Genomic DNA, 15519 nt, shown 5'->3' with positions numbered 1-15519 from the left:
AGAGAGAGAGAGAGAGACAGACAGACGGACGGACGGACGGACGGACAGACAGACAGACAGACAGACAGACAGACAGACAGACAGAGAGAGAGACAGAGAGAATTAGACTGACTGGTGAGAGTACCAGTCCTTTAGAACAGGGGTCCTGTTTGGTCCTGGGGGGTTGGGGGTTTTGTGGGTGTTGCTCCTCTTTGGGGCACTGCGTCACCGTGGGAACCTTGGTCTTGGGGACCCCCTGCTGGGTGTTGTAGTCTTTACGTGGTTTGGATAGGGGTAGGGGCTTATCTTCCTCTCCTTTAGTGAACCTCTCATAGGGCAGGATCAGCCTGAGGAGAGAGACAATTATTATCAATAAATTATGAACTGAAGAGCTCAGCGACTTTCAACATGGCACCGTCATAGGATGCCACCATTACAACAAGTCAGTTTGTCAGTTTTCTGCCCTGCTAAAGTTTCCCCGGGGCAACTGTAAGTGCTGTTTTTGTGAAATGTAAACATCTAGGAGCAACAACGGCTCGGCCGCGAGGTGGTAGGCCACACAAGCTCAAAGAAAGTTTCTGCCCGAAGCGCGGAGCGTGTAAAAATCGTCTTTCCGCGGTTGCAACACTCGCTAACGAGTTCCAAACTGCCTCTGGAAGCAACGCCAGGTGTTCATGGAGAGCTTTCCATGGTCTAGAAGCCAGGTGTTCGTGGGGAGGTTTCCATGGTCTAGAAGCCAGGTGTTCGTGGGGAGGTTTCCATGGTCTAGAAGCCAGGTGTTCATGGGGAGGTTTCCATGGTCTAGAAGCCAGGTGTTCATGGAGAGGTTTCCATGGTCTAGAAGCCAGGTGTTCGTGGGGAGGTTTCCATGGTCTAGAAGCCAGGTGTTCGTGGGGAGGTTTCCATGGTCTAGAAGCCAGGTGTTCATGGGGAGGTTTCCATGGTCTAGAAGCCAGGTGTTAATGGGGAGGTTTCCATGGTCTAGAAGCCAGGTATTCGTGGGGAGGTTTCCATGGTCTAGAAGCCAGGTGTTCGTGGGGAGGTTTCCATGGTCTAGAAGCCAGGTGTTAATGGGGAGGTTTCCATGGTCTAGAAGCCAGGTGTTCATGGAGAGGTTTCCATGGTCTAGAAGCCAGGTGTTCCTGGGGAGGTTTCCATGGTCTAGAAGCCAGGTGTTCGTGGGGAGGTTTCCATGGTCTAGAAGCCAGGTGTTCGTGGGGAGGTTTCCATGGTCTAGAAGCCAGGTGTTCATGGGGAGGTTTCCATGGTCTAGAAGCCAGGTGTTCGTGGGGAGGTTTCCATGGTCTAGAAGCCAGGTGTTAATGGGGAGGTTTCCATGGTCTAGAAGCCAGGTGTTCGTGGGGAGGTTTCCATGGTCTAGAAGCCAGGTGTTCGTGGGGAGGTTTCCATGGTCTAGAAGCCAGGTGTTAATGGGGAGGTTTCCATGGTCTAGAAGCCAGGTGTTCATGGGGAGGTTTCCATGGTCTAGAAGCCAGGTGTTCATGGGGAGGTTTCCATGGTCTAGAAGCCAGGTGTTAATGGGGAGGTTTCCATGGTCTAGAAGCCAGGTGTTCATGGGGAGGTTTCCATGGTCTAGAAGCCAGGTGTTCATGGGGAGGTTTCCATGGTCTAGAAGCCAGGTGTTCGTGGGGAGGTTTCCATGGTCTAGAAGCCAGGTGTTCATGGGGAGGTTTCCATGGTCTAGAAGCCAGGTGTTCGTCGGGAGTTTCATGAAATTATAAATTATACTTAAGAATCAAAAGTAAAAGTATAAATAATTTTAAATTCTTTATATTAAGCAAACCAGACGGCACCACCAAGGCAGTCATTGTAAATAAGAATTTGTTCTTACAAACAGAGCATGTGTTTAGTGAGTCCTCCAGATCAGAGGCAGTAGGGACGACCAGGGATGTTCTCTGTTTAGTGAGTCCTCCAGATCAGAGGCGGTAAGGATGACTAGGGATGTTCTCTGTTTAGTGAGTCCTCCAGATCAGAGGCAGTAGGGATGACCAGGGATGTTCTCTGTTTAGTGAGTCTTCCAGATCAGAGGCAGTAGGGACGACCAGGGATGTTCTCTGTTTAGTGAGTCCTCCAGATCAGAGGCGGTAAGGATGACTAGGGATGTTCTCTGTTTAGTGAGTCCTCCAGATCAGAGGCAGTAGGGATGACCAGGGATGTTCTCTGTTTAGTGAGTCCTCCAGATCAGAGGCAGTAGGGATGACCAGGGATGTTCTCTGTTTAGTGAGTCCTCCAGATCAGAGGCAGTAGGGATGACCAGGGATGTTCTCTTGATCAGTGAGGATTGGACCATTTTGTTGTCCTGCTAAGCATTGAAAATGTAACGAGTACTTTTGTGTGTCAGGGAAAATGTATGCAGTAAAAAGTACAATATTTTATTTTGGAATGAAGTGAAGAAAAATATAAAAGTTTAAAATCTATAAATAGTAAAGTACAGATACCCCAAAAAACTACTTAAGTAGTACTTTAAAGTATTTTTACACCACTGATTGCTGTGTATTGTTAGGTATTACTGCATTGTAGGAACATAAGCATTCCATTACACCAATATTAATATTCATTACACACATATCTTCAAAATATGTGAATGTAACCAATTACACTTGACACTGCACCCCTCCTTCTTCCTCCTGCCCTCTCCCCCTCCTCCTTCCTCCTGCCCTCTCCCCTCCTTCTTCCTCCTGCCCTCTCCCCCTCCTCCTTCCTCCTGCCCTCTCCCCCTCCTCCTTCCTCCTGCCCTCTCCCCCTCCTCCTTCCTCCTGCCCTCTCCCCCTCCTCCTTCCTCCTGCCCTCTCCCCCTCCTCCTTCCTCCTGCCCTCTCCCCCTCCTCCTTCCTCCTGCCCTCTCCCCCTCCTCCTTCCTCCTGCCCTCTCCCCTCCTCCTTCCTCCAGCCCTCTCCCCCTCTCCTTCCTCCTGCCCTCTCCCCTCCTCCTTCCTCCAGCCCTCTCCCCTCCTCCTTCCTCCTGCCCTCTCCCCCTCCTCCTTCCTCCTGCCCTCTCCCCCTCTTCCTTCCTCCAGCCCTCTCCCCCTCCTCCTTCCTCCTGCCCTCTCCCCCTCCTCCTTCCTCCTGCCCTCTCCCCCTCCTCCTTCCTCCAGCCCTCTCCCCTCCTCCTTCCTCCGCCCCTCTCCCCCTCCTCCTTCCTCCTGCCCTCTCCCCCCTCCTCCTTCCTCCGCCCTCTCCCCCTCCTCCTTCCTCGTTCCCTCTCCCCCTCCTCCTTCCTCCAGCCCTCTCCCCCTCCTCCTTCCTCCTGCCCTCTCCCCCTCCTCCTTCCTCCGGCCCTCTCCCCCTCCTCCTTCCTCCAGCCCTCTCCCTCTCCTCCTTCCTCCAGCCCTCTCCCCCTCCTCCTTCCTCCTGCCCTCTCCCTCTCCCCCTCCTCCTTCCCTCTCCCCCTCCTCCTTCCTCCAGCCCTCTCCCCCTCCTCCTTCCTCCAGCCCTCTCCCCCTCCTCCTTCCTCCAGCCCTCTCCCCCTCCTCCTTCCTCCTGCCCTCTCCCCCCTCCTCCTTCCTCCTGCCCTCTCCCCCTCCTCCTTCCTCCTGCCCTCTCCCTCTCCGACACTGCCTAACATCCTGACCAGCTCTCTGTCTTGCTGTATAACTCCACCTACTGGCCAGACCTAGCTACTGCAACATGAAATACACAGGACGACATAACATCTACTGCAACATGAAACAGACAGGACGACAGACCCTCTACTGCAACATGAAACAGACAGGACAACAGACCCTCTACTGCAACATGAAACAGACAGGACGACAGACCCTCTACTGCAACACAGACAGGACAACAGACCCTCTACTGCAACACAGACAGGACAACAGACCCTCTACTGCAACATGAAACACAGACAGGACAACAGACCCTCTACTGCAACACAGACAAGACGACAGACCCTCTACTGCAACACAGACAGGACAACAGACCCTCTACTGCAACATGAAACACAGACAGGACAACAGACCCTCTACTGCAACACAGACAGGACGACAGACCCTCTACTGCAACACAGACAGGACAACAGACCCTCTACTGCAACACGAAACAGACAGGACGACAGTCCCTCTACTGCAACACAGACAGGACAACAGACCCTCTACTGCAACACAGACAGGACAACAGACCCTCTACTGCAACATGAAACACAGACAGGACAACAGACCCTCTACTGCAACACAGACAGGACAACAGACCCTCTACTGCAACACAGACTGGACAACAGACCCTCTACTGCAACACAGACAAGACAACAGACCCTCTACTGCAACATGAAACAGACAGGACAACAGACCCCCTACTGCAACATGAAACACAGACAGGACAACAGACCCTCTACTGCAACACAGACAGGACAACAGACCCTCTACTGCAACACAGACAGGACGACAGACCCTCTACTGCAACACAGACAGGACGACAGGCCCTCTACTGCAACACAGACAGGACAACAGACCCTCTACTGCAACATGAAACACAGACAGGACAACAGACCCTCTACTGCAACACAGACAGGACGACAGACCCTTTACTGCAACATGAAACAGACTGGACAACAGACCCTCTACTGCAACACAGACAGGACAACAGACCCTCTACTGCAACACAGACAGGACAACAGACCCTCTACTGCAACATGAAACAGACAGGACAACAGACCCTCTACTGCAACACAGACTGGACAACAGACCCTCTACTGCAACACGAAACAGACAGGACAACAGACCCTCTACTGCAACACAGACAGGATGACAGACCCTCTACTGCAACACAGACAGGACGACAGACCCTCTACTGCAACACAGACAGGACAACAGACCCTCTACTGCAACATGAAACAGACAGGACAACAGACCCTCTACTGCAACATGAAACAGACAGGACGACAGACCCTCTACTGCAACACAGACAGGACAACAGACCCTCTACTGCAACACAGACAGGACAACAGACCCTCTACTGCAACATGAAACACAGACAGGACAACAGACCCTCTACTGCAACACAGACAAGACGACAGACCCTCTACTGCAACACAGACAGGACAACAGACCCTCTACTGCAACATGAAACACAGACAGGACAACAGACCCTCTACTGCAACACAGACAGGACGACAGACCCTCTACTGCAACACAGACAGGACAACAGACCCTCTACTGCAACACGAAACAGACAGGACGACAGACCCTCTACTGCAACACAGACAGGACAACAGACCCTCTACTGCAACACAGACAGGACAACAGACCCTCTACTGCAACATGAAACACAGACAGGACAACAGACCCTCTACTGCAACACAGACAGGACAACAGACCCTCTACTGCAACACAGACAGGACGACAGACCCTCTACTGCAACACAGACAGGACGACAGGCCCTCTACTGCAACACAGACAGGACAACAGACCCTCTACTGCAACATGAAACACAGACAGGACAACAGACCCTCTACTGCAACACAGACAGGACGACAGACCCTTTACTGCAACATGAAACAGACTGGACAACAGACCCTCTACTGCAACACAGACAGGACAACAGACCCTCTACTGCAACACAGACAGGACAACAGACCCTCTACTGCAACATGAAACAGACAGGACAACAGACCGTCTACTGCAACACAGACTGGACAACAGACCCTCTACTGCAACACAGACAGGACGACAGACCCTCTACTGCAACACGAAACAGACAGGACAACAGACCCTCTACTGCAACACAGACAGGATGACAGACTCTCTACTGCAACACAGACAGGACGACAGACCCTCTACTGCAACACAGACAGGACAACAGACCCTCTACTGCAACATGAAACAGACAGGACAACAGACCCTCTACTGCAACATGAAACAGACAGGACGACAGACCCTCTACTGCAACACAGACAGGACAACAGACCCTCTACTGCAACATGAAACAGACAGGACAACAGACCCTCTACTGCAACATGAAACAGACAGGACGAAAGACCCTCTACTGCAACACAGACAGGAAAACAGACCCTCTACTGCAACATGAAACAGACAGGACAACATACCAACAGCCTTATCTCATCTTGAGTCTTGCCCAGTGATATCGTCAAGTCCTGCCCTTCAATGTACACAGAGGGATAATATCAACAGTGTCCATGTGTCCAAATTGTAAGTGATGTGGGGGTAACTGTCAGTAATGTAGGGGTAACTGTCAGTAATGTGGGGGTAACTGTCAGTAATGTGGGGGTAACTGTCAGTAATGTGGGGGTAACTGTCAGTAATGTGGGGTAACTGTCAGTAATGTGGGGTAACTGTCAGTAATGTGGGGTAACTGTCAGTAATGTGGGGTAACTGTCAGTAATGTGGGGTAACTGTCAGTAATGTGGGGGTAACTGTCAGTAATGTGGGGGTAACTGTCAGTAATGTGGGGTAACTGTCAGTAATGTGGTGGTAACTGTCAGTAATGTGGGGGTAACTGTCAGTAATGTGGGGGTAACTGTCAGTAATGTGGGGGTAACTGTCAGTAATGTGGGGGTAACTGTCAGTAATGTAGGGGGTACCTGTCAGTAATGTGGGGGTAACTGTCAGTAATGTGGGGGTAACTGTCAGTAATGTGGGGGTAACTGTCAGTAATGTGGGGGTAACTGTCAGTAATATAGGGGTAACTGTCAGTAATGTGGGGGTAACTGTCAGTAATGTGGGGGTAACTGTCAGTAATGTGGGGGTAACTGTTAGTAATGTGGGGTAACTGTCAGTAATGTGGGGGTAACTGTCAGTAATGTGGGGGTAACTGTCAGTAAGGTGGGGGTAACTGTCAGTAAGGTGGGGGTAACTGTCAGTAATGTGGGGGTAACTGTCAGTAATGTGGGGGTAACTGTCAGTAATGTGGGGGTAACTGTCAGTAATGTGGGGTAACTGTCAGTAATGTGGGGTAACTGTCAGTAATGTGGGGGTAACTGTCAGTAATGTGGGGGTAACTGTCAGTAATGTGGGGGTAACTGTCAGTAATGTGGGGGTAACTGTCAGTAATGTGGGGTAACTGTCAGTAATTTGGGGGTAACTGTCTGTAATGTGGGGGTAACTGTCAGTAATGTGGGGGTAACTGTCAGTAATGTGGGGGTAACTGTCAGTAATGTGGGGGTAACTGTCAGTAATGTAGGGGTAACTGTCAGTAATGTGGGGGTAACTGTCAGTAATGTAGGGGTAACTGTCAGTAATGTAGGGGTAGCTGTTAGTAATGTAGGGGTAACTGTCAGTAATGTGGGGTAGCTGTTAGTAATGTGGGGGTAACTGTCAGTAATGTGGGGGTAACTGTCAGTAATGTGGGGGTAACTGTCAGTAATGTGGGGGTAACTGTCAGTAGTGGGGGTAACTGTCAGTAATGTAGGGGTAACTGTCAGTAATGTGGGGTAACTGTCAGTAATGTGGGGGTAACTGTCAGTAATGTGGGGGTAACTGTCAGTAATGTGGGGGTAACTGTCAGTAATGTGGGGGTAACTGTCAGTAATGTGGGGGTAACTGTCAGTAATGTGGGGGTAACTGTCAGTAATGTGGGGTAACTGTCAGTAATGTGGGGTAACTGTCAGTAATGTGGGGTAACTGTCAGTAATGTGGGGTAACTGTCAGTAATGTGGGGGTAACTGTCAGTAATGTGGGGGTAACTGTCAGTAATGTGGGGGTAACTGTCAGTAATGTAGGGGTAACTGTCAGTAATGTGGGGTAACTGTCAGTAATGTGGGGTAACTGTCAGTAATGTGGGGTAACTGTCAGTAATGTGGGGGTAACTGTCAGTAATGTGGGGGTAACTGTCAGTAAGGTGGGGGTAACTGTCAGTAATGTGGGGGTAACTGTCAGTAATGTGGGGGTAACTGTCAGTAATGTGGGGGTAACTGTCAGTAATGTGGGGTAACTGTCAGTAATGTGGGGTAACTGTCAGTAATGTGGGGGTAACTGTCAGTAATGTGGGGTAACTGTCAGTAATTGGGGGTAACTGTCAGTAATGTGGGGGTAACTGTCAGTAATGTGGGGTAACTGTCAGTAATGTGGGGGTAACTGTCGTAAAGGGGGGGTAACTGTCAGTAATGTGGGGTAACTGTCAGTAATGTGGGGTAACTGTCAGTAATGTGGGGTAACTGTCAGTAATGTGGGGTAACTGTCAGTAATGTGGGGGTAACTGTCAGTAATGTGGGGGTAACTGTCAGTAATGTAGGGGTAACTGTCAGTAATGTGGGGGTAACTGTCAGTAATGTGGGGGTAACTGTCAGTAATGTGGGGTAACTGTCAGTAATGTGGGGTAACTGTCAGTAATGTGGGGGTAACTGTCAGTAAGGTGGGGGTAACTGTCAGTAATGTGGGGGTAACTGTCAGTAAGGTGGGGGTAACTGTCAGTAATGTGGGGGTAACTGTCAGTAATGTGGGGGTAACTGTCAGTAATGTGGGGGTAACTGTCAGTAATGTGGGGTAACTGTCAGTAATGTGGGGGTAACTGTCAGTAATGTGGGGGTAACTGTCAGTAATGTGGGGGTAACTGTCAGTAATGTGGGGTAACTGTCAGTAATGTGGGGGGTAACTGTCAGTAATGTGGGGTAACTGTCAGTAATTTGGGGGTAACTGTCTGTAATGTGGGGGTAACTGTCAGTAATGTGGGGGTAACTGTCAGTAATGTGGGGGTAACTGTCAGTAATGTGGGGGTAACTGTCAGTAATGTAGGGGTACTGTCAGTAATGTGGGGGTAACTGTCAGTAATGTAGGGGTAACTGTCAGTAATGTAGGGGTAGCTGTTAGTAATGTAGGGGTAACTGTCAGTAATGTGGGGTAGCTGTTAGTAATGTGGGGGGTAACTGTCAGTAATGTGGGGTAACTGTCAGTAATGTGGGGGTAACTGTCAGTAATGTGGGGGTAACTGTCAGTAATGTGGGGGTAACTGTCAGTAATGTGGGGGTAACTGTCAGTAATGTGGGGGTAACTGTCAGTAATGTGGGGGTAACTGTCAGTAATGTGGGGGTAACTGTCAGTAATGTGGGGGTAACTGTCAGTAATGTGGGGGTAAACTGTCAGTAATGTGGGGTAACTGTCAGTAATGTGTTGTAACTGTCAGTAATGTGGGGTAACTGTCAGTAATGTGGGGGTAACTGTCAGTAATGTGGGGTAACTGTCAGTAATGTGGGGGTAACTGTCAGTAATGTGGGGGTAACTGTCAGTAATGTGGGGGTAACTGTCAGTAATGTAGGGGTAACTGTCAGTAATGTGGGGTAACTGTCAGTAATGTGGGGTAACTGTCAGTAATGTGGGGGTAACTGTCAGTAAGTGGGGGTAACTGTCAGTAAGGTGGGGGTAACTGTCAGTAATGTGGGGGGTAACTGTCAGTAATGTGGGGGTAACTGTCAGTAATGTGGGGGTAACTGTCAGTAATGTGGGGTAACTGTCAGTAATGTGGGGTAACTGTCAGTAATGTGGGGTAACTGTCAGTAATGTGGGGGGTAACTGTCAGTAATGTGGGGGTAACTGTCAGTAATGTGGGGGTAACTGTCAGTAATGTGGGGGTAACTGTCAGTAATGTGGGGGTAACTGTCAGTAATTTGGGGGTAACTGTCTGTAATGTGGGGGTAACTGTCAGTAATGTGGGGGTAACTGTCAGTAATGGTGGGGGTAACTGTCAGTAATGTGGGGGTAACGTCAGTAATGTAGGGGTAACTGTCAGTAATGTGGGGGTAAACTGTCAGTAATGTAGGGGTAACTGTCAGTAATGTAGGGGTAGCTGTTAGTAATGTAGGGGTAACTGTCAGTAATGTGGGGGTAGCTGTTAGTAATGTGGGGGTAACTGTCAGTAATGTGGGGGTAACTGTCAGTAATGTGGGGGTAACTGTCAGTAATGTGGGGGTAACTGTCAGTAATGGTAGGGGTAACCTGTCAGTAATGTGTGGGTAACTGTCAGTAATGTGGGGTAACTGTCAGTAATGTGGGGGTAACTGTCAGTATGTGGGGGTAACTGTCAGTAATGTGGGGGTAACTGTTAGTAATGTGGGGGTAACTGTCAGTAATGTGGGGTAACTGTCAGTAATGTGGGGTAACTGTCAGTAATGTGGGGTAACTGGTCAGTAATGTGTGGGGTAACTGTCAGTAATGTGGGGGTAACTGTCAGGTGTGAATATGTGGGGGGTAACTGTCAGTAATATAGGGGTAAACTGTCAGTAATGTGGGGGTAACTGTCAGTAATGTGGGGTAACTGTCGTAATTGGGGGTAAACTGTTAGTATGTGGGGTAACTGTCAGTATGATGTGGTGTAACTGTCAGTATGTGGGGTAACTGTCAGTAATGTGGGGGTAACTGTCAGTAATGTGGGGTAACTGTCAGTAATGTGGGGGTAACTGTCAGTAATGTGGGGTAACTGTCAGTAATGTGGGGGTAACTGTCAGTAATTGGGGGTAACTGTCAGTAATGTGTAATGTGGGGTAACTGTCAGTAATGTGGGGGTAACTGTCAGTAATGTGGGGGTAACTGTCAGTAATGTGGGGTAACTGTCAGTAATGTGGGGTAACTGTCAGTAATGTGGGGTAACTGTCAGTAATGTGGGGGTAACTGTCAGTAATGTGGGGTAACTGTCAGTAATGTGGGGTAACTGTCGTAAGGTGGGGTAATTCAGTAATGTGGGGGTAACTGTCAGTAATGTGGGGGTAACTGTCAGTAATGTGGGGGGTAACTGTCAGTAATGTGGGGGTAACTGTCAGTAATGTGGGGGTAACTGTCAGTAATGGGGGGTAACTGTCAGTAATGTGGGGGTAACTGTCAGTAATGTGGGGGGTAACTGTCAGTAATGTGGGGGTACTGTCAGTAATGGTGGGGTAACTGTCAGTAATGTGGGGGTAACTGTCAGTAAATGTAGGGGGTAACTGTCAGTAATGTGGGGTAACTGTCAGTAATGTGGGGGTAACTGTCAGTAATGTGGGGGTAACTGTCAGTAATGTGGGGGGTAACTGTCAGTAATGTGGGGGTAACTGTTAGTAATGTGGGGGTAACTGTCAGTAATGTAGGGTAACTGTCAGTAATGTGGGGTAACTGTCAGTAATGTGGGGTAACTGTCAGTAATGTGGGGGTAACTGTCAGTAATGTGGGGTAACTGTCAGTAATGTGGGGTAACTGTTAGTAATGTGGGGGTAACTGTCAGTAATGTGGGGTAACTGTCAGTAATGTGGGGGTAACTGTCAGTAATGTGGGGTAACTGTCAGTAATGTGGGGTAACTGTCAGTAATGTGGGGTAACTGTCAGTAATGTGGGGGTAACTGTCAGTAATGTGGGGTGACTGTCAGTATATAGGGTAACTGTCAGTAATTGGGGGTAACTGTCAGTAATGTGGGGTAACTGTCAGTAATGTGGGGGTAACTGTCAGTAATGTGGGTAACTGTCAGTAATGTGGGGGTAACTGTCAGTAATGTGGGGGTAACTGTCAGTAATGTGGGGGTAACTGTCAGTAATGTGGGGGTAACTGTCAGTAATGTGGGGGGTAACTGTCAGTAATGTGGGGTAACTGTCAGTAATGTGGGGTAACTGTCAGTAATGTGGGGTAACTGTCAGTAATGGGGTAACTGTCAGTAATGTGGGGTAACTGTCAGTAATGTGGGGTAACTGTCAGTAATGTGGGGGTAACTGTCAGTAATGTGGGGGTAACTGTCAGTAATGTGGGGTAACTGTCAGTAATGTGGGGTAACTGTCAGTAATGTGGGGTAACTGTCAGTAATGGTGGGGTAACTGTCAGTAATGTGGGGTAACTGTCAGTAATGTGGGGTAACTGTCAGTAATGTGGGGGTAACTGTCAGTAATGTGGGGTAACTGTCAGTAATGTGGGGGTAACTGTCAGTAATGTGGGGGTAACTGTCAGTAATGTGGGGGTAACTGTCAGTAATGTGGGGTAACTGTCAGTAATGTGGGGTAACTGTCAGTAATATAGGGGTAACTGTCAGTAATGTGGGGGTAACTGTCAGTAATGTGGGGTAACTGTCAGTAATGTGGGGGTAACTGTCAGTAATGTGGGGTAACTGTCAGTAATGTGGGGGTAACTGTCAGTAATGTGGGGGTAACTGTCAGTAATGTAGGGGTAACTGTCAGTAATGTGGGGTAACTGTCAGTAATGTGGGGTAACTGTCAGTAATGTGGGGGTAACTGTCAGTAATGTGGGGTAACTGTCAGTAAGGTGGGGGAACTGTCAGTAATGTGGGGGTAACTGTCAGTAATGTGGGGGTAACTGTCAGTAATGTGGGGGTAACTGTCAGTAATGTGGGGTAACTGTCAGTAATGTGGGGTAACTGTCAGTAATGTGGGGGTAACTGTCAGTAATGTGGGGGTAACTGTCAGTAATGTGGGGGTAACTGTCAGTAATGTGGGGGTAACTGTCAGTAATGTGGGGGTAACTGTCAGTAATGTGGGGTAACTGTCAGTAATTTGGGGGTAACTGTCTGTAATGTGGGGGTAACTGTCAGTAATGTGGGGGTAACTGTCAGTAATGTGGGGGTAACTGTCAGTAAGGTGGGGGTAACTGTCAGTAATGTGGGGGTAACTGTCAGTAATGTAGGGGTAACTGTCAGTAATGTGGGTAACTGTCAGTATGTAGGGGTAACCTGTCAGTAATGGTAGGGGTAGCTGTTAGTAATGTAGGGGTAACTGTCAGTAATGTGGGGTAGCTGTTAGAATGTGGGGGGTAACTGTCAGTAATGTGGGGGTAACTGTCAGGATGTGGGGGTAACTGTCAGTAATGTGGGGGTAACTGTCAGTAATGTAGGGGTAACTGTCAGTAATGTGGGGTAACTGTCAGTAATGTGGGGGTAACTGTCAGTAATGTGGGGGTAACTGTCAGTAATGTGGGGGTAACTGTCAGTAATGTGGGGGTAACTGTTAGTAATGTGGGGGTAACTGTCAGTAATGTGGGGTAACTGTCAGTATGTGGGGGGTAACTGTCAGTAATGTGGGGTAACTGTCAGTAATGTGGGGTAACTGTCAGTAATGTGGGGGTAACTGTCAGTAATGTGGGGGTAACTGTCAGTAATGTGGGGGTAACTGTCAGTAATGTGGGGGTAACTGTCAGTAATATAGGGGTAACTGTCAGTAATGGGGGTAACTGTCAGTAATGTGGGGTAACTGTCAGTAATGTGGGGGTAACTGTCAGTAATGTGGGGTAACTGTCAGTAATGTGGGGGTACTGTCAGTAATGTGGGGGTAACTGTCAGTAATGTGGGGGTAACTGTCAGTAATGTGGGGGTAACTGTCAGTAATGTGGGGGTAACTGTCAGTAATGTGGGGTAACTGTCAGTAATGTGGGGTAACTGTCAGTAATGTGGGGGTAACTGTCAGTAATGTGGGGTAACTGTCAGTAATGTGGGGTAACTGTCAGTAATGTGGGGTAACTGTCAGTAATGTGGGGGTAACTGTCAGTAATGTGGGGTAACTGTCAGTAATGTGGGGGTAACTGTCAGTAATGTGGGGGTAACTGTCAGTAATGTGGGGGTAACTGTCAGTAATGTGGGGGTAACTGTCAGTAATGTGGGGTAACTGTTCAGTAAATGTGGGGTAACTGTCATAATGAGTGGGGTAACTGTCAGTAATGTGGGGGTAACTGTCAGTAATGTGGGGGTAACTGTCAGTAATGTGGGGGTAACTGTCCGTAATGTAGGGGGTAACTGTCAAGTAATGTAGGGGTAACGGCAGTAATGTGGGGTAACTGTTCAGTAATGTGGGGTAACTGTCAGTAATGTGGGGTAAACTGTCAGTAATGGGGGGGTAACTGTCAGTAAAGGTGGGGTAACTGTCAGTAAGGTGGGGGTTAACTGTCAGTAATGTGGGGGTAACTGTCAGTAATGTGGGGTAACTGTCAGTAATGTGGGGGTAAACTGTCAGTAATGTGGGGTAACTGTCAGTAAATGTGGGGGTAACCTGTCAGTAATGTGTGGGGGAACTGTCAGTAATGTGGGGGTAACTGTCAGTAATGTGGGGGTAACTGGTCAGTAAATAGTGGGGGTAACTGGCAGTAATTGTGGGGGTAACTTCTAGTAATGTGGGGGTAACTGTCAGTAATGTGGGGTAACTGTCAGTAATGTGGGGGTAACTGTCAGTAATGTGGGGGTAACTGTCAGTAATGTAGGGGTAACTGTCAGTAATGTGGGGGTAACTGTCAGTAATGTGGGGGTACTGTCAGTAATGTAGGGGTAGCTGTCAGTAATGTAGGGGTAACTGTCAGTAATGTGGGGTAGCTGTAGTAATGTGGGGTAACTGTCAGTAATGTGGGGGTAACTGTCAGTAATGTGGGGGGTAACTGTCAGTAATGTGGGGGTAACTGTCAGTAATGTAGGGGTAACTGTCAGTAATGTGGGGGTAACTGTCAGTAATGTGGGGGTAACTGTCAGTAATGTGGGGTAACTGTCATGTAATGTGGGGGGGTAACTGTCAGTAATGTGGGGGTAACTGTCAGTAATGTGGGGGGTAACTGTCAGTAATGTGGGGGTAACTGTCAGTAATGTGGGGTACTGTCAGTAATGTGGGGGTAACTGTCAGTAATGTGGGGGGTAACTGTCAGTAATGTGGGGGTAACTGTCAGTAATGTGGGGGGTAACTGTCAGTAATGTGGGGGTAACTGTCAGTAATGTAGGGGTAACTGTCAGTAATGTGGGGTAACTGTCAGTAATGTGGGGGTAACTGTCAGTAATGTGGGGGGTAACTGTCAGTAATGTGAGGGGTAACTGTCAGTAATGTGGGGGGTAACTGTCAGTAATGTGGGGGTAACTGTCAGTAAGTGGGGGTAATTGTCAGTATGTGGGGTAACTGTCAGTATATGTGGGTAACTGTCAGTAATGTGGGGGTAACTGTTAGAATGTGGGGTAACTGTCAGTATGATGGGTGGTACCTGTCAGTATGGTGGGGGTAACTGTCAGTAATGTGGGGGTAACTGTCAGTAAATGTGGGGGTAACGGTCAGTAATGTGGGGTAACTGTCAGTAATGTGGGGGTAACTGTCAGTAATGTGGGGGTAACGTCAGTAATGTGGGGGGTAACTGTCAGTATGTGGGGGTAACTGGCAGTAATGTGGGGGTAACTGTCAGTATGTGGGGTAACTGTCAGTAATGTGGGGGTAACTGTCAGTAATGTGGGGGTAACGTCAGTAATGTGGGGGTAACTGTCAGTAATGTGGGGTAACTGTCGTAATGTGGGGGTAACTGTCAGTAATTGTGGGGTAACTGTCAGTAATGTGGGGGTAACTGTCAGTAATGTGGGGGTAACTGTCAGGAATGTGGGGGTAACTGTCAGTAATGGTGGGGTAACTGTCAGTAATGTGGGGGTAACTGTCAGTAATGTGGGGTTACCGTCAGTAATGTGGGGTAACTGTCAGTAATGTGGGGGTAACTGTCAGTAATGTGGGGTAACTGTCAGTATGTGGGGTAACTGTCAGTATGTGGGGGTAACTGTCAGTAATGTAGGGGGTAACTGTCAGTAATGTGGGGGTAACTGTCAGTAATGTGGGGTAACTGTCAGTAATGTGGGGGTAACTGTCAGTAATGTGGGGGTA

At 48.8% G+C, this 15519-nt stretch overlaps 1 protein-coding gene across 1 annotated transcript in view; it reads right to left on the bottom strand.

Moving 5' to 3' along the window:
• Positions 1-112: 112 nt before the first annotated feature.
• The window catches only part of LOC115189574 (AT-rich interactive domain-containing protein 5B), a gene marked incomplete at its 3' end in the record, with an annotated part of 93423 nt that continues 78016 nt past the window's right edge, over positions 113-15519 (bottom strand). Inside the window, 1 exon segment of the mRNA XM_029748191.1 lies at positions 113-326. Within this exon segment, the coding sequence (XP_029604051.1) occupies positions 113-326 (214 nt within the window).

This window comes from Salmo trutta, unplaced genomic scaffold (genome assembly GCF_901001165.1).
Source record: "Salmo trutta unplaced genomic scaffold, fSalTru1.1, whole genome shotgun sequence".
NCBI lineage: Eukaryota > Metazoa > Chordata > Actinopteri > Salmoniformes > Salmonidae > Salmo > Salmo trutta.
This window is presented reverse-complemented; position numbering and strand designations above follow the sequence as displayed.